The sequence below is a fragment of the Poromitra crassiceps genome, assembly GCF_964638095.1.
Source record: "Poromitra crassiceps genome assembly, chromosome: 3".
Lineage (NCBI taxonomy): Eukaryota > Metazoa > Chordata > Actinopteri > Beryciformes > Melamphaidae > Poromitra > Poromitra crassiceps.
This window is the reverse complement of record NC_139625.1, coordinates 70027605-70044523: the sequence shown is the minus strand read 5'-3', so window position 1 is coordinate 70044523 and position 16919 is coordinate 70027605. Positions and strand designations below refer to the sequence as shown.

Sequence of the window (16919 nt, the reverse complement as noted above, 5' to 3'; positions counted from 1 at the left end):
ATCAACGTAAATTTATAACAAAACACATTTCTAAAACATGACATTTGAAACAAAACAGCAGTTAAATAAAAACCTTGCTGCCTTTCCAATGTTAAACATAACTAAAATAACTTTGCTTATGTTTTAGGCAAGTACATCAACTTGGTTTGGTTTAAGCAACAAAGCAGCTTGGTTAGGTTTAGGCAACAAAGCAGCTTGGTTAGGTTTAGGCAACAAAGCAACTTGGTTATGTTTAGGCAACAAAGCAGCTTGGTTAGGTTTAGTCAACAAAGCAACTTGGTTAGGTTTAAGCAACAAAGCAGCTTGGTTAGGTTTAGGCAACAAAACAACTTGGTTAGGTTTAGTCAACAAAGCAGCTTGGTTAGGTTTAGGCAACAAAGCAGCTTGGTTAGGTTTAGTCAACAAAGCAGCTTGGTTAGGTTTAGTCAACAAAGCAGCTTGGTTAGGTTTAGTCAACAAAGCAGCTTGGTTAGGTTTAGGCAACAAAGCAGCTTGGATAGGTTTAAGCAACAAAGCAGCTTGGTTAGGTTTAAGCAACAAAGCAACTTGGTTAGGTTTAGGCAACAAAGCAGCTTGGTTAGGTTTAGGCAACAAAGCAGCTTGGTTAGGTTTAGGCAACAAAGCAGCTTGGTTAGGTTTAGGCAACAAAGCAGCTTGGTTAGGTTTAGGCAACAAAGCAGCTTGGTTAGGTTTAAGCAACAAAGCAACTTGGTTAGGTTTAAGCAACAAAGCAGCTTGGTTAGGTTAGGTTTAGGCAACAAAGCAGCTTGGTTAGGTTTAGGCAACAAAGCAGCTTGGTTAGGTTTAAGCAACAAAGCAGCTTGGTTAGGTTTAGGCAACAAAGCAACTTGGTTAGGTTTAGGCAACAAAGCATCTTGGTTAGGTTTAAGCAACAAAGCAACTGGGTTAGGTTAGGTTTAAGCAACAAAGCAGCTTGGTTAGGTTTAGGCAACAAAGCAGCTTGGTTAGGTTTAGGCAACAAAGCAGCTTGGTTAGGTTTAAGCAACAAATCAACTTGGTTAGGTTTAAGCAACAAAGCAGCTTGGTTAGGTTAGGTTTAGGCAACAAAGCAGCTTGGTTAGGTTTAGGCAACAAAGCAGCTTGGTTAGGTTTAGGCAACAAAGCAACTTGGTTAGGTTTAGGCAACAAAGCATCTTGGTTAGGTTTAAGCAACAAATCAACTTGGTTAGGTTAGGTTTAAGCAACAAAGCAGCTTGGTTAGGTTTAGGCAACAAAGCAACTTGGTTAGGTTTAGGCAACAAAGCAACTTGGTTAGGTTTAAGCAACAAAGCAACTTGGTTAGGTTAGGTTTAGGCAACAAAGCAAATTGGTTAGGTTTAGGCAACAAAGCAACTTGGTTAGGTTTAGGCAACAAAGCAACTTGGTTAGGTTTAGGCAACAAAGCAACTTGGTTAGGTTTAGGCAACAAAGCAACTTGGTTAGGTTCAGACAACAAAGCAACTTGGTTATGTTTAGGCAACAAAGCAACTTGGTTTAGGCAACAAAGCAAATTGGTTAGGTTTAGGCAACAAAGCAACTTGGTTAGGTTTAGGCAACAAAGCAAGTTGGTTAGGTTTAGGCAACAAAGCAACTTGGTTAGGTTTAGGCAACAAAGCAACTTGGTTAGGTTCAGGCAACAAAGCAGCTTGGTTAGGTTTAGGCAACAAAGCAACTTGGTTAGGTTTAGGCAACAAAGCAACTTGGTTAGGTTTAGGCAACAAAGCAACTTGGTTAGGTTCAGGCAACAAAGCAGCTTGGTTATGTTTAGGCAACAAAGCAACTTGGTTAGGTTTAGGCAACAAAGCAACTTGGTTAGGTTCAGAAAACAAAGCAACTTGGTTATGTTTAGGCAACAAAGCAACTTGGTTAGGTTTAGGCAACAAAGCAACTTGGTTAGGTTTAGGCAACAAAGCAAGTTGGTTAGGTTTAGGCAACAAAGCAACTTGGTTAGGTTTAGGCAACAAAGCAAGTTGGTTAGGTTTAGGCAACAAAGCAACTTGGTTAGGTTTAGGCAACAAAGCAACTTGGTTAGGTTCAGGCAACAAAGCAGCTTGGTTAGGTTTAGGCAACAAAGCAACTTGGTTATGTTTAGGCAACAAAGCAGCTTGGTTAGAGTTAGGGTTATGGTTTGGGTTGGAACATTCCTCGCTCTGGAGTCGAACTGGCGCTCTCTTGCTTGCAAGATGGGGACGCTACAGTGACATACTGCAACACGAGACAGTTGTTAGACTCTCTGATGTCTATAACATTAATATTCATGTATCTAGAAACATGATATGCAACATATTTTGTTTCAGAAATGTTCATATTTTTCATTTCTGTGGATTCCAAAAATGTCGACATTTCATTCTGGCGACTGAGCTGATCAAACTGCCTTGAGAAGTAAATATGAAATTGCTTTATTTTTATGCAACTGATCACTGAGGGCATCGGAGGTCTAGATGACCTTGACATTACAGAAGATGAGGAGAGAAAATGAGGAGGCTATTTTGGAAGTAACTGATGAGGGTGTATGAAGTGTATGAATGAGAACGGCATTACAGCCACCATTCCCCTTGTCAGCATCAGGCAGGAGAAATACATGAGCTCATGCTACACACTGTCCTCAACACTTTCTCTAATAACACCACATGCATCTGGGCTGTCTGGGAAACCGCACAATGGCCTACATTCACTGTGTATGTAGGCACTAACGCACACACACATACGCACACACACGTGCACGCACACACACACACACACACACACACACACACACACACACACACACATACACACACACATACAGACACACACGTGCATATACGCATGCACGCGCACACACACACACACACACACACACACACACAGCAGGGTGTCAAAGCTGGCGAGACATGCAAACAGCAGAGTGTCTGTGGCAGCAGCAGTAGGAGATCTATTAGGTTACTAATGCTTGGATTGTTCCCCTCTGCGAGTCTACCTGCACCATACTGAGCCAGTCTACAGTACCTGCACCACACTGAGCCAGTCTACCTGCACCACACTGAGCCCAGTCTACAGTACCTGCACCACACTGAGCCAGTCTACCTGCACCACACTGAGCCAGTCTACCTGCACCACACTGAGCCCAGTCTACAGTACCTGCACCACACTGAGCCCAGTCTACAGTACCTGCACCACACTGAGCCAGTCTACCTGCACCACACTGAGCCAGTCTACCTGCACCACACTGAGCCCAGTCTACAGTACCTGCACCACACTGAGCCAGTCTACCTTGCACCACACTGAGCCTAGTCTACAGTACCTGCACCACACTGAGCCCAGTCTACCTGCACCACACTGAGCCTAGTCTACAGTACCTGCACCACACTGAGCCCAGTCTACCTGCACCACACTGAGCCAGTCTACCTTGCACCACACTGAGCCAGTCTACCTGCACCACACTGAGCCAGTCTACCTGCACCACACTGAGCCAGTCTACCTGCACCACACTGAGCCAGTCTACCTGCACCACACTGAGCCAGTCTACCTGCACCACACTGAGCCAGTCTACCTGCACCACACTGAGCCCAGTCTACAGTACCTGCACCACACTGAGCCAGTCTACCTGCACCACACTGAGCCCAGTCTACAGTACCTGCACCACACTGAGCCAGTCTACCTGCACCACACTGAGCCAGTCTACCTGCACCACACTGAGCCCAGTCTACAGTACCTGCACCACACTGAGCCCAATCTACAGTACCTGCACCACACTGAGCCAGTCTACCTGCACCACACTGAGCCAGTCTACCTGCACCACACTGAGCCCAGTCTACAGTACCTGCACCACACTGAGCCCAATCTACAGTACCTGCACCACACTGAGCCAGTCTACAGTACCTGCACCACACTGAGCCCAGTCTACAGTACCTGCACCACACTGAGCCAGTCTACAGTACCTGCACCACACTGAGCCAGTCTACCTGCACCACACTGAGCCCAGTCTACAGTACCTGCACCACACTGAGCCAGTCTACAGTACCTGCACCACACTGAGCCCAGTCTACAGTACCTGCACCACACTGAGCCAGTTTACAGTACCTGCACCACACTGAGCCAGTCTACCTGCACCACACTGAGCCCAGTCTACAGTACCTGCACCACACTGAGCCAGTCTACCTGCACCACACTGAGCCCAGTCTACAGTACCTGCAGCACACTGAGCCAGTTTACAGTACCTGCACCACACTGAGCCAGTCTACCTGCACCACACTGAGCCCAGTCTACAGTACCTGCACCACACTGAGCCAGTCTACCTGCACCACACTGAGCCCAGTCTACAGTACCTGCACCACACTGAGCCAGTCTACAGTACCTGCACCACACTGAGCCAGTCTACCTGCACCACACTGAGCCCAGTCTACAGTACCTGCACCACACTGAGCCAGTCTACAGTACCTGCACCACACTGAGCCCAGTCTACAGTACCTGCACCACACTGAGCCAGTTTACAGTACCTGCACCACACTGAGCCAGTCTACCTGCACCACACTGAGCCCAGTCTACAGTACCTGCACCACACTGAGCCAGTCTACCTGCACCACACTGAGCCCAGTCTACAGTACCTGCACCACACTGAGCCAGTCTACAGTACCTGCACCACACTGAGCCAGTCTACCTGCACCACACTGAGCCCAGTCTACAGTACCTGCACCATACTGAGCCCAGTCTACAGTACCTGCACCACACTGAGCCCAGTCTACAGTACCTGCACCACACTGAGCCAGTCTACAGTACCTGCACCACACTGAGCCAGTCTACCTGCACCACACTGAGCCAGTCTACCTGCACCACACTGAGCCAGTCTACAGTACCTGCACCACATTGAGCCAGTCTACCTGCACCACACTGAGCCAGTCTACAGTACCTGCACCACACTGAGCCAGTCTACCTGCACCACACTGAGCCAGTCTACCTGCACCACACTGAGCCAGTCTACAGTACCTGCACCACATTGAGCCAGTCTACCTGCACCACACTGAGCCAGTCTACCTGCACCACACTGAGCCCAGTCTACCTGCACCACACTGAGCCAGTCTACCTGCACCACACTGAGCCAGTCTACCTGCACCACACTGAGCCCAGTCTACCTGCACCGCACACAATGTTGTTATCCAATGCTACGGCGCCAATGTACTCCAAAATCTTCCGTAGTTTCCAATACCGCGCCATTATTCACATGGAAGTGCCAATGTTTTTAGCTCAGATACAGCCTTCTTCGGCTGTGTAATTTTGGGTTTCGACTGCTCCACAGCGCCACCGCCGGAAGTATCAGTTCTGGAGCGTGTAATGTACTGTTTACAATTGTGCATTTATTTTCTGTTCAAGATATATTTTGTACACATTGTTACCTCCTGTCTACATTGCACTTCTATTGAATTGAAAATAAATCTAAAATTCAATATCACAAAGTACATTTATTTGCATTCATTTGATTCCCAATCACGACACACTGGTAAGAATTATTAATATTGAATCAAAAATGCTTTGAAATGCAAAATAATGGCATTTTAAACATGCAATACAAAGATGTGATTAATCGCGATTAACTATAGTTAATCGCAAGATTAATTGCGATTAAGAAAATTAATCGTTTGACAGCCATAATTACAATACAACAATACTGGTGTTGACAGTACTGTTGACAGTAATAGAAGATGCCAAATCATTCAAAACAATTAGCATTTTGCTTTTAGGAGTATCGTGCCAGCGTTCCAAAATGTGTCAACATGTGTTGTTGCCTGGGAAACGCACATCCCATAATACAACTGTTCGCATCGCATCCCATAATAGTATCCCTCCAGGCCTGAACATTTTTCTAGGGGAAACACTGAATATGCAAGACATATTCATTTTCTGCTTCACCAAACACAATAGGGTAAAAAAAAACGTCTTCTTATACGTCACATGTATAGTTTCATAAATAGACTGCTTTTCGTTTTTCTGGTTTTTGGATTGGTTTTAAATTAAATTCCAGGTGACAGGTCACATTATGGTAACGTACAGCTGAGGTTCAGACAGCCAGTCACCTGAGACGTGAGCGTGGATCCTCCCTACTGTACATAAGCCGACAGAGACAGACTGAGACGTGACCTGGCAGGCTGGCTGACAGACGGGTGGGGGGCTTGGGTGTGTGTGTGTGTGTGGGGGTGTCAGAGGGAGGGATTGTCCTGCCTCCATAATCCTGTTAAGTCTCTCGCCTTAATCATAAAAGCACCGTCCTCAATCAAGTACAGTGATCTTTGCTGTGACAGCATGTGACTCCAATAGCGTCTGGACACACACATGGACTCGCCTCACATGCGTGCGCACGCACACCTGCACGCACGCACAGACAGACAGACACACACACACATAGACACACAGACATACAGACACACACACACACACACACACACACACACACACACGCACACACACACACACACACTCATGCACATGCAAGATAAATAAACATGCACACGGAATACACACACAGTGTCTCTCTCTCTCACACACACACACACACACACACACACACACACACACACACACACACACACACACACACACACACACACACACACACACACAAAGCCTCTGAAATAGCATTTGACCACCATTTGACACTGATACCCCTTTATTCCCAGGTTGATTTAGTGTCTGTAAGGGACATGGGGGTTGCCCGACTCGGCTTGATGACCCAGCAGGGTCAGACCAGGGTTGATTTATTAGGGTTAGAGTTAGGGTTAGGGTTAAGTGTGACTAGCAGCACGACCCCGGTTCTATTTTATGCTAATTGTTATGCATTGATCCCAGGTCGTGACCCGGGTCCTGTCTGAATGGTCATGACCAGGGATTAACCCCTTGTTGACTGACTTGGTGTGATTTTTTTCCCCTTTATTAAACACAAGGAAAATATACAAAGCAAGATAGGGAATACCTTTACATTACAAGTACCGGTATATAAACTAGACAATGGTGGAAATTATGTTACATAGTATAGAAAAAAAACAGTTAGGTATGGTACAGATGAAAAGCACAAAGGCGTAAGGACGGAGACAACTAAAATAGAAAGGACCAGGAAATTGGCAAAAAAATGCAATAAGCATTTTTTTAAACCTTTTTGTTCACATTTTCCAAATATTTCAAAGTAGTTGACAAAATTACAAATGAATACAGTGAAAGAGGGGGGAGTGCCTTTCCACTTACAAGTGTGAATAATGAATATGGTATATTTACCCAAGAGAATAACAAGATTCACAATATCTGAAACATCAGGATTTAAATCGTCCATAAAGTAAATATCATTGTAAGTAAAAGAAGGTATATTGTCAATTTTTCATCTGGTTGTCAAGGACAACCAATTATGAATTTCAGACCAAAACAATTTAATGAAAGAACATTTAAAAAATAAATGGTTTCAGCCTCAGCAGAACAAAAGATGCAGGGATCCACATCAAATTTAAATTTCTTATGTAGAAAATCACATAAGAGTTCCTATGCCCCTAGACCAGGGGTGGGCAACTATTTTTCATGAGGGGCCACATGAGAAACCCAGATTGTTGCTGGGGGGCGAACAAATATTGTCATGCCGTAACCAATGGATGGGCAACTTTGATGATAGAGAGGGCCACAAAAAAATGTCCTCGCTACCAGATTCGGTTCAGCTATAATCGGGAGAGAACATAGAACATTTCACTCGGACCAAAACTTAAAAAAACCTAGAAAAAATATTTTCTTCAAACCCGCATTTGTTTACGTTTTGGTCCAAGTGAGTGTCCGATATTATGCGATCTCTCCCGTTTCTAGATATATCTGTACCATTTGGTTTGAACCAGTAAAACTATTTTTATAAGCATTTTACGAAATGTCTATGGGAAAATAAATGGCGGATGAAAATCTCTGGTACAGTGCTGAAGCAGGAAGTGACGTTCACTTTGGCTATCTATACAGTATATGTATACAACATCTGCTCAGTGGGTGTGGTCCATGACATTCTACTGTCCGTCCCTGAGTGGTTTGCCATTAAAACCCTCCAACCCCCTCTCAATACACACATGCACGCACGGTTGCACGCACACATGCACAGATTACACACACACACAGACACAGGCACACACACGCGCGCGCGCGCTCGCACACACACACACACACACACACCCTCTCACACACACCAGCTGTCACACTCTGCAGCTAATGCACTAACACTCATGCTGTCATGCACAGGTCCCCTGACACACAGCACACATCAGCTCACACACACACACACACACACACACACACACACACACACACACACACACACACACACACACACACACACACACACACACAATAAACAAAAACCAACAGGTTTGTACACACAACAGGATCAGAACTTGTCATCATGCTTGTTGTTTCATGTGTGTGTGTGTGTGTGTGCGTGCGTGTGTGTGTGTGTGTGTGTGTGTGTGAGGGCGAGAGTACCTGTGTTTGTATGTTGCTTATAACGACGTCTGTTATTACAAATCAACAAAAGGTCCGTCCGTGCCAGATATATTACTCATGTACTGTAACAGAGAGATGAGACGATGGTAACGAGGCCGCCCTGTGTGATTTGTTATATTACTCATGTACTGTAACAGAGAGATCAGACGATGGTAACGAGGCCGCCCTGTGTGATTTGTTATATTACTCATGTACTGTAACAGAGAGATGAGACGATGGTAACGAGGCCGCCCTGTGTGATTTGTTATATTACTCATGTACTGTAACAGAGAGATCAGAGGATGGTAACGAGGCCGCCCTGTGTGATTTGTTATATTACTCATGTACTGTAACAGAGAGATCAGACGATGGTAACGAGGCCGCCCTGTGTGATTTGTTATGTTACTCATGTACTGTAACAGAGAGCTGAGACGATGGTAACGAGGCCGCCCTGTGTGATTTGTTATATTACTCATGTACTGTAACAGAGAGATCAGACGATGGTAACGAGGCCGCCCTGTGTGATTTGTTATATTACTCATGTACTGTAACAGAGAGCTGAGACGATGGTAACGAGGCCGCCCTGTGTGATTTGTTATATTACTCATGTACTGTAACAGAGAGCTGAGACGATGGTAACGAGGCCGCCCTGTGTGATTTGTTATATTACTCATGTACTGTAACAGAGAGATCAGACGATGGTAACGAGGCCGCCCTGTGTGATTTGTTATATTACTCATGTACTGTAACAGAGAGATCAGACGATGGTAACGAGGCCGCCCTGTGTGATTTGTTATATTACTCATGTACTGTAACAGAGAGATCAGACGATGGTAACGAGGCCGCCCTGTGTGATTTGTTATATTACTCATGTACTGTAACAGAGAGATGAGACGATGGTAACGAGGCCGCCCTGTGTGATTTGTTATGTTACTCATGTACTGTAACAGAGAGATGAGACATTGGGAACGCATTGGCCACCCTGTGTGCTGCCCTCTGTGATTTGTTTATGGAACAAGGATTTTGAATTGGATTGTCTGGTGAAATGCAGCCTTTTGTTTGAGAGTTCAGCCGATGAAAATTGCATTTTCCCTGTGTGTTTATGGGTTCCTAATTATGTGCAGAGCTGCAATGTGATGGAGCAGCGATAGATGTTTCTTTTCAAATGTGACAGGTGGACTTTATATGCCATAGTATACTGTATATGACAGGGAGTGTGAGCCTACATATCTGTGTATGTGGGAAATTGTGTGTGTGTGTAAGTGAGTGGGAGACGCAGATTGAGAAGGCATATTTTTCTCTGTGTGTGTTCCATTTCCACCATAACATCCCATCTCCTCTGCTCTCCTCTTCCAGCTGAGGACTGCCAGCTGCTCTCCCAGATCCCCAAAGTGCATTGCCTGAGGAACGGCAGGCGAGAGGGTGAGTGTGGAGGGCCCGGGCCGGGCGTGTGTGTGGGGTGGGGTTGGGTGTTCCGGGCCATGCGGGGGGGAACTCACGCCTGAAACTCGAGCCTCTATCTCACGCTCGTGGGATTATGAGTTTTTATCCAAAATTAAAGTTGTACTGGGGCCACTTCACAAATGGCAGCAAGGGGGAACTGTTTGAAAAATGTGAACTTCAGAAATCCTCTAAGGTGAGGTCACTAAATGCCACACAGCTCGCTTATGTTTACAGCCAGCTCATGTTAGATCTTTTTGTTTCTCCTTTGATATCAAAGGAGAGAAGGAAAGATCTAACGTTGGTGAGTCCAGCATCCTCTGGACGGGGTCCTGCCCACTGCTGTTTAGGAGGCAGATTGGATTTCACTCAGAAGTTTTGATTCATCAATTCTTATGGGTGGAGAAGTGACCAAACCTGACACCAGAATTTAATTTGGGCAAACAGGGCGAGTCAAGTCAAGTCTCAAGTCTTCTCTTCATGCATCAAGTCAAATCTTAAGCAGCGACTTGGACTCATCTAACAATGTATCACACTAAGCAATACCATCAAGTTCCATTATAATTTTTTATATATGTTTTTTTTTCAATTTTAACAATGTGCAAACAAAACAAAACAAACCAACAGGCTCAGACACAGGAAAGGAAAACAAAGAAAAGCATACATATAATATTGACAATTATAATATGGTGCTACCACCCATATAAGGGTGCTTACGTGTTTACAAAAGATGCCGTACATGGGGTCCCATACAAGGGGCCCAACACAAACCAGCCGGGCAAGTCACCCACCGCCCCTAACCTGGTCAAGGTAGGCCAGAAACGGGTCCTAAATAGTGTGAAACTTTCCAAGCGAGTTGGTTCTCATGGATCTGAGCCTCTCCATCCTTATAACAGAGATCATGTCCATCAACCACAGTTGGAAAGAACGTGAAGACTTCCATTCTTTCAGAATACGTTTTTTGGCGACAGTGGTCCCCAGTGTCAGAGACTGTTGCACAATTGTGGGGAAGCCCAGAAAGGACTCCGAACTGCCGAAGATAGCGAGTTCTGCCTCCGGCTGAAGGGTTATTTTGTAGGCCTTAGAGTACCAGTCAAATATTTTGACCCAGAATCCTGTCAGTGAAGGGCAGAACCAGAAGGCATGAGACAGAGTGCCCTCTAACACCTGGCACCTGTCACACAGTGGTGAGACAGAGGGGAAGAACGTACAGAGGGGAAGAACTTGTGCAACTTATGCTTAGAATAGTGAAGACGATGAGCAACTTTAAATTGGATCAACTGGTGTCTACTATTAACTGAGCAGAGTTGTACCACAGACAAACTCCTTTCCCATATAATGTCAGATAATTCAATACCAAGTTCCCCCTGCCACGCTTATCGAGTTCCATTATTAATCCTGGTTGTAATTACATTTTCATTGCTTGCTCATCTCTTCTGTATTAATAAGAACTGAATTATAAAGTGAATTATTCAAACATTTTTAGACGTACGCAACAGGAAAGAGCAGGCAAACTGAAAGAGCCAAAACAACCAAACCCACTTCTAGCCTGAAGACATAGTTTTGACTGACAGAACTCTGTCTGCTGATACTCCCTCTCTCCCTTGTAGCCTGAAGACATCGTTTTGACTGACAGAACTCAGGCTGACGAAACATAGAAGCAGGTTAGAACTGGGCTGGTCGTTCTCGTCCTGCTACATGGGTGTAGGGGTACGGTGCCGCAGTCGGTAGCGCTGTCGCCTCACAGCTAGAAGGTCCTGAGTTTGAGTCTCGCCTGGGACGCTGTGGGCGCTGGAGTTGTGACCCCCCCATATCTCCAGTGCCTACTGCCCAGGTGGGCTATCTCGTCGAAAGGGCCTTTCTGTGTGGAGTTTGCATGTTCTCCCCGTACCCCCCAGGGGGTTCCTCCGTACATAACCCCCCACTAAAAACATGCAGAAGATCGTCATCCGACCAGTGACGACAACATCTGGAATTGGTCCAATGATGGTCCCCGGGCGCTGGAAAGAAAAAGCGACCACTGCTCCTGGCCTGCCCCCTGGAGGAAAGGACAAGCCTGGATGGGTCAAATGCAGAGGACTATTTCACCGGCCACCGTCAGCATGAGTGTGTGTTGTGGCCGCATGCGTGTGTTGGTGTGACAATAAAGACGGGCTTCCGTCTGAAATCGTGTTTTAATCGTGTGTGGAGGGTGTGGCGTGAGCTCGCTCAGGCGTGACTTAAAGACTAAGTGATCATTACTGTAACTTGATATAATCTGAATGATTTGATTCACTTGGTGCAGTAAATGACAGAGATTCACATTACATGCTGACACAAGAACAAGAACACCGCCGCTTGTGGTGGCACCACAAGCATATAAACAAATGTTCTTTTTCTGCTCTGTTCATTCTCCCTCATTAACTTTAGAGTTTAGGTGAAAAACTACCAGTACACAGCAAACAATGCAGCCTCCCAACTTCTTGTTCAAATATATGCAACAGTAGCCAGCAGGTGGTGCTGTGCAGTGAGTAACCCTCACTCCCCGAGGCCTCAAGAAATGCTCTAGCGACAGACGTTAGAGCCCACAAGTTTTAGCCTCCTCGCTAGAGCATCTGCCTGCCGTGCTGTAAGTTGTGAGTTCGATTCCTTTCTGCGGACACAATGTGGCTTACATATAGACACATTTAATTGACGTTCAATATCCACATAGGTAAAAATCAGTACCTGCAGTTTATTCAATATCACCAAATTCTCGAGAGACCTTTCATGACCCTGTTGGGTCGCCGTAGCAATTAGACTCTTCAACTTTTGTTTCCTGTAAAAAGGTTGACTCTATACACTGAGTCATTCATGGAGCAAAAAGCAAGGAGGCACTCCGGTGTCAACTTTAGACTAATCCTATTAAACGGTTTAATTCCCAAATACTATTAAACTATTCTGTAGAAACTTTGCTTACTAAAATTAATCCATAAATATTTGAGAGAAACGATGTAAGACTAGAAGGGAACTTGGAGAACGCAGACCTCCGCCAAGCCCAAAAGTCCAGTCTGCTATGATATCGGATCGGATCGGCTCCAAAATTCAAGGGGTTCCTTCTACCTTGGCCCATGCTACACCCTTCCACGGGGTTTCATGAAAGTCGGCCTAGTAGTTTTTGTGTAATCCTGTAAACAAACAGACAGACAAACAGCACTGAAAACATAGCCTCCTTGGCGGAGGTAAATATCTGTGGTGGATTTTTCCTTCAATGGTGACCCATATAATGTGCTTTATTCTCATGGCAGCAACCCCCTGTACCATTTGTGGATATCTCTTGTCGCAACAAAGCCATTCAGTCGTGTCAGATTGTGATGGGCTGGGTGGGTAAGGTATGTGCCTGTTTCCCGCAGGTCTGATCCGGTCTCGGGTGCGAGGAGCGAACACCGCCTCTGCGTCCATCTTGACCTTCTTAGACAGCCACTGTGAGGTCAACACTGACTGGCTGCAGCCCATGATCCAGAGAGTGAAGGAGGTACAGGCCGTCGCATCATTCACACTCTCCAATTAGACACCTAATATGTGCAGCTCCATCTTGGACTTGGCTCCCACCAGGGCAAGAAATGAAACTTTCCAGATGGTATTTTCCACCGCCTTAATCTGATGTTTAGGGGCATTTAAGGACTTTTAGGGGGCAATTTTATAATAAATAATAGAATAATGCATTTGTGTTGCACTGGCAAATACGTTTTAAACATTCGATTTGTGTACCACTAAGATCAGCTTTATGCCACACCACACATCACACATTTCTTCTCCATTGCTAGAAACCGGCCTTACGAACTATCCTAGAGGGAAAAATGCTTACGGAAAAGTATGGAGCCATTTTCCCCACCCAGTCCATCTTTCCGCGCTCTTTTCTTATGATGTTGAGGCAGTGGTTTGTGTGCTGTCAGCATTTTTCCTCTACTATGTGTCGCACCGATAGTTTCTGCCGCTTCAGGCTGCTGCACGCTCGCTTTGTTTTCTGATCAAATTTTTTTTTCTTGCCTGGAGAATCCCCCGGGCCCTAAAGACTCGCATGAATTACTGTATCTACGCTGGCCCATGGGGGTCAGTGTTCGCATTCACGTTGGCATACCGACCGTATGTCACAAACAGTCACGGCTGACCAAAAACAATGTGAACAGGGTGAAATGCAAAGAAAGGGTGCTCTTAATTATGCAGAGTGGTTTTTTTGCCCCCTCATTTTTAATTTCACATGAACTTTCAAGGACATTTTTGCACCAAGCTCGCATTCATTTCTCACCCTGGTTCACATTCTCACAGCCTTCTTCTGTATCTGTTTCACACTGTCATGCACGTGAGCACAGCACGCACATGCAGAGTATGACTGAAAGATTCTGACAACATTTGAATTGTGATTATTTGACAGAAAACTATGATTCATATATCATCAAAAGGTTTTCTTGCCATAACTAAATACCTGCATTGTCTGTCTTAAGAAATTAATTGCAGCCTCTGCGATTTGGAAATTGCGGTTCATATTGCAATTTCAATATTTTTTTGCGATTAATTGTTCATCTCTTAACACAGACACATAAGCATCTACAGGCATGAACGTGCGCGCTCACACACACATACACAGAGACTTGAGTGCCTGGTGTTTTGATCAAATGCAATCTTGTTGTGGTGTGGAAAGAGATGCTAATGACTAATAGCCATGAGAATGCTATGCTGCAACTGGGCCGCGACCAGCACAGCTGCTCCCCAAATCCCTCGCCATCCATCCCCCATCACAGGAAAACACTCCCACCCACTCTGCAGCGTCAGCCCACTCTGCAGCGTCAGCCCATTCCACCAAAGGAACCCTTTCCATCATCTCACAAAACTGTTTATTCGCAAGTTTCTACCACAAAGAAACAGTTTATTCACAATCAAAGTGCTTTCTCTTCTGGTTCCTCCTTGTTTTTTGGTTAACCATAACCATAACCATAACCGCTTCTTTCGTCCCACTAACGTACAAAAACGACTGTACACAGCACCATTTACAGCCATTTAGTTGAAAGACTTAATAGAACCTCAAATCATTCATTTAATTAGTTATGACAGACTTCAACTGTTATGCACTACACTGCACAACAACCTCAGCTATATATTCACAAGACACAAAAATGATCCTGTTTGTACAGAGGACAGACACTATCATCAAAAAAACATCAAACCGCATATTTGCGAGGCTGTACCATACAAAAGCTTCCATGTTTTATTCAGGAGACTCCACACATTGTCTCAGTGTGCTCCTCTCAGCACGCCTCCTTGACTGTTGGCAGCTATATGACTCATCCAGCTTACATTACAATCTTTCAGTCTGATGTGCATGAGATCATTCACCAGCTCCTCTGTCAGGCTGCTGTCGCCTAGCCCTGTGTTCATTCATCTGTCAAATAAGACAGTGATTCTCAAACCTTTCACGTTAAGGACCCCTAAACTGACACAAATTAGACCACGGACCCCCATTTGATAAGATTTTGTCCCAGGGACCCCCATCTGATAGAATTTCTGCTTTTAGATCTTTTATTACAGAAAGTGTATGAAACCCATGACCAAAATAGTCATACATTCAGAAATACCGTAACCAAATGGGAACTTTAGTTATACAAACGTTCTTCAGGGCAGAACTTTTTTGGAGACAGAAGTAATCTGATTGGCTGAGTTAAACATCAGTGGGCAGAGCCAAAGAACCTCCCTAGGTAAGCTACTGTAATTAGCTAGCTTACCTGTTCCCTCACTGTCTTAACTCTCTGGCAGAGTGGCACTCAGTCCCCGTTCCCTCGCTCTCTGGCAGAGTGGCACTCACTCCCTGTTCCTTCGCTCTCTGGCAGAGTGGCACTCACTCCCTGTTCCCTCGCTCTCTGGCAGAGTGGCACTCACTCCCTGTTCCCTCGCTCTCTGGCAGAGTGGCACTCACTCCCTGTTCCTTCGCTCTCTGGCAGAGTGGCACTCACTCCCTGTTCCCTCACTCTCTGGCAGAGTGGCATTCACTCCCTGTTCCCTCACTCTCTGGTAGAGTGGCACTCACTCCCTGTTCCCTCACTCTCTGGCAGAGTGGCACTCACTCCCTGTTCCTTCGCTCTCTGGCAGAGTGGCACTCACTCCCTGTTCCCTCGCTCTCTGGCAGAGTGGCACTCACTCCCTGTTCCCTCGCTCTCTGGCAGAGTGGCACTCACTCCCTGTTCCCTCGCTCTCTGGCAGAGTGGCACTCACTCCCTGTTCCCTCGCTCTCTGGCAGAGTGGCACTCCCTGTTTCTTCGCTCTCTGGCAGAGTGGCACTCACTCCCTGTTCCCTCACTCTCTGGCAGAGTGGCACTCCCTGTTCCCTCGCTCTCTGGCAGAGTGGCACTCACTCCCTGTTCCCTCACTCTCTGGCAGAGTGGCACTCCCTGTTCCCTCGCTCTCTGGCAGAGTGGCACTCACTCCCTGTTCCCTCGCTCTCTGGCAGAGTGGCACTCCCTGTTTCTTCGCTCTCTGGCAGAGTGGCACTCCCTGTTTCTTCACTCTCTGGCAGAGTGGCACTCACTCCCTGTTCCCTCGCTCTCTGGCAGAGTGGCACTCACTCCCTGTTCCCTCACTCTCTGGCAGAGTGGCACTCACTCCCTGTTTCCTCACTCTCTGGCAGAGTGGCACTCCCTGTTCCCTCGCTCTCTGGCAGAGTGGCACTCACTCCCTGTTCCCTCACTCTCTGGCAGAGTGGCACTCACTCCCTGTTCCCTCGCTCTCTGGCAGAGTGGCACTCACTCCCTGTTCCTTCGCTCTCTGGCAGAGTGGCACTCACTCGCAGTCTTTGGTGCGATGATCACAAAGTTCACCATGGGTTCAGGCTCTGAGCAAAGAGAGGGATGGCTGTAATTGGAAACAGTCATTTGGATTGTCCAACGTTAATCTGTTCGGCTACACAAGTGCGCGTACTGTACACATGCACAAGCAGGCAAACGCGCACACACACACACACACACACACACACACACACACACACACACACACACACACAC

General features: G+C 46.2%; 1 protein-coding gene across 1 annotated transcript in view; it reads left to right on the top strand.

Moving 5' to 3' along the window:
* galnt16 (UDP-N-acetyl-alpha-D-galactosamine:polypeptide N-acetylgalactosaminyltransferase 16) overlaps positions 1 to 16919 on the top strand; it is a 67224-nt gene that overhangs the window by 13793 nt on the left and 36512 nt on the right. Inside the window, exons 5-6 of the mRNA XM_083632785.1 lie at positions 9826 to 9891; positions 13281 to 13402. Of these exons, the coding sequence (XP_083488911.1) occupies positions 9826 to 9891; positions 13281 to 13402 (188 nt within the window). The remainder of the gene's footprint in view (positions 1 to 9825; positions 9892 to 13280; positions 13403 to 16919) is intronic.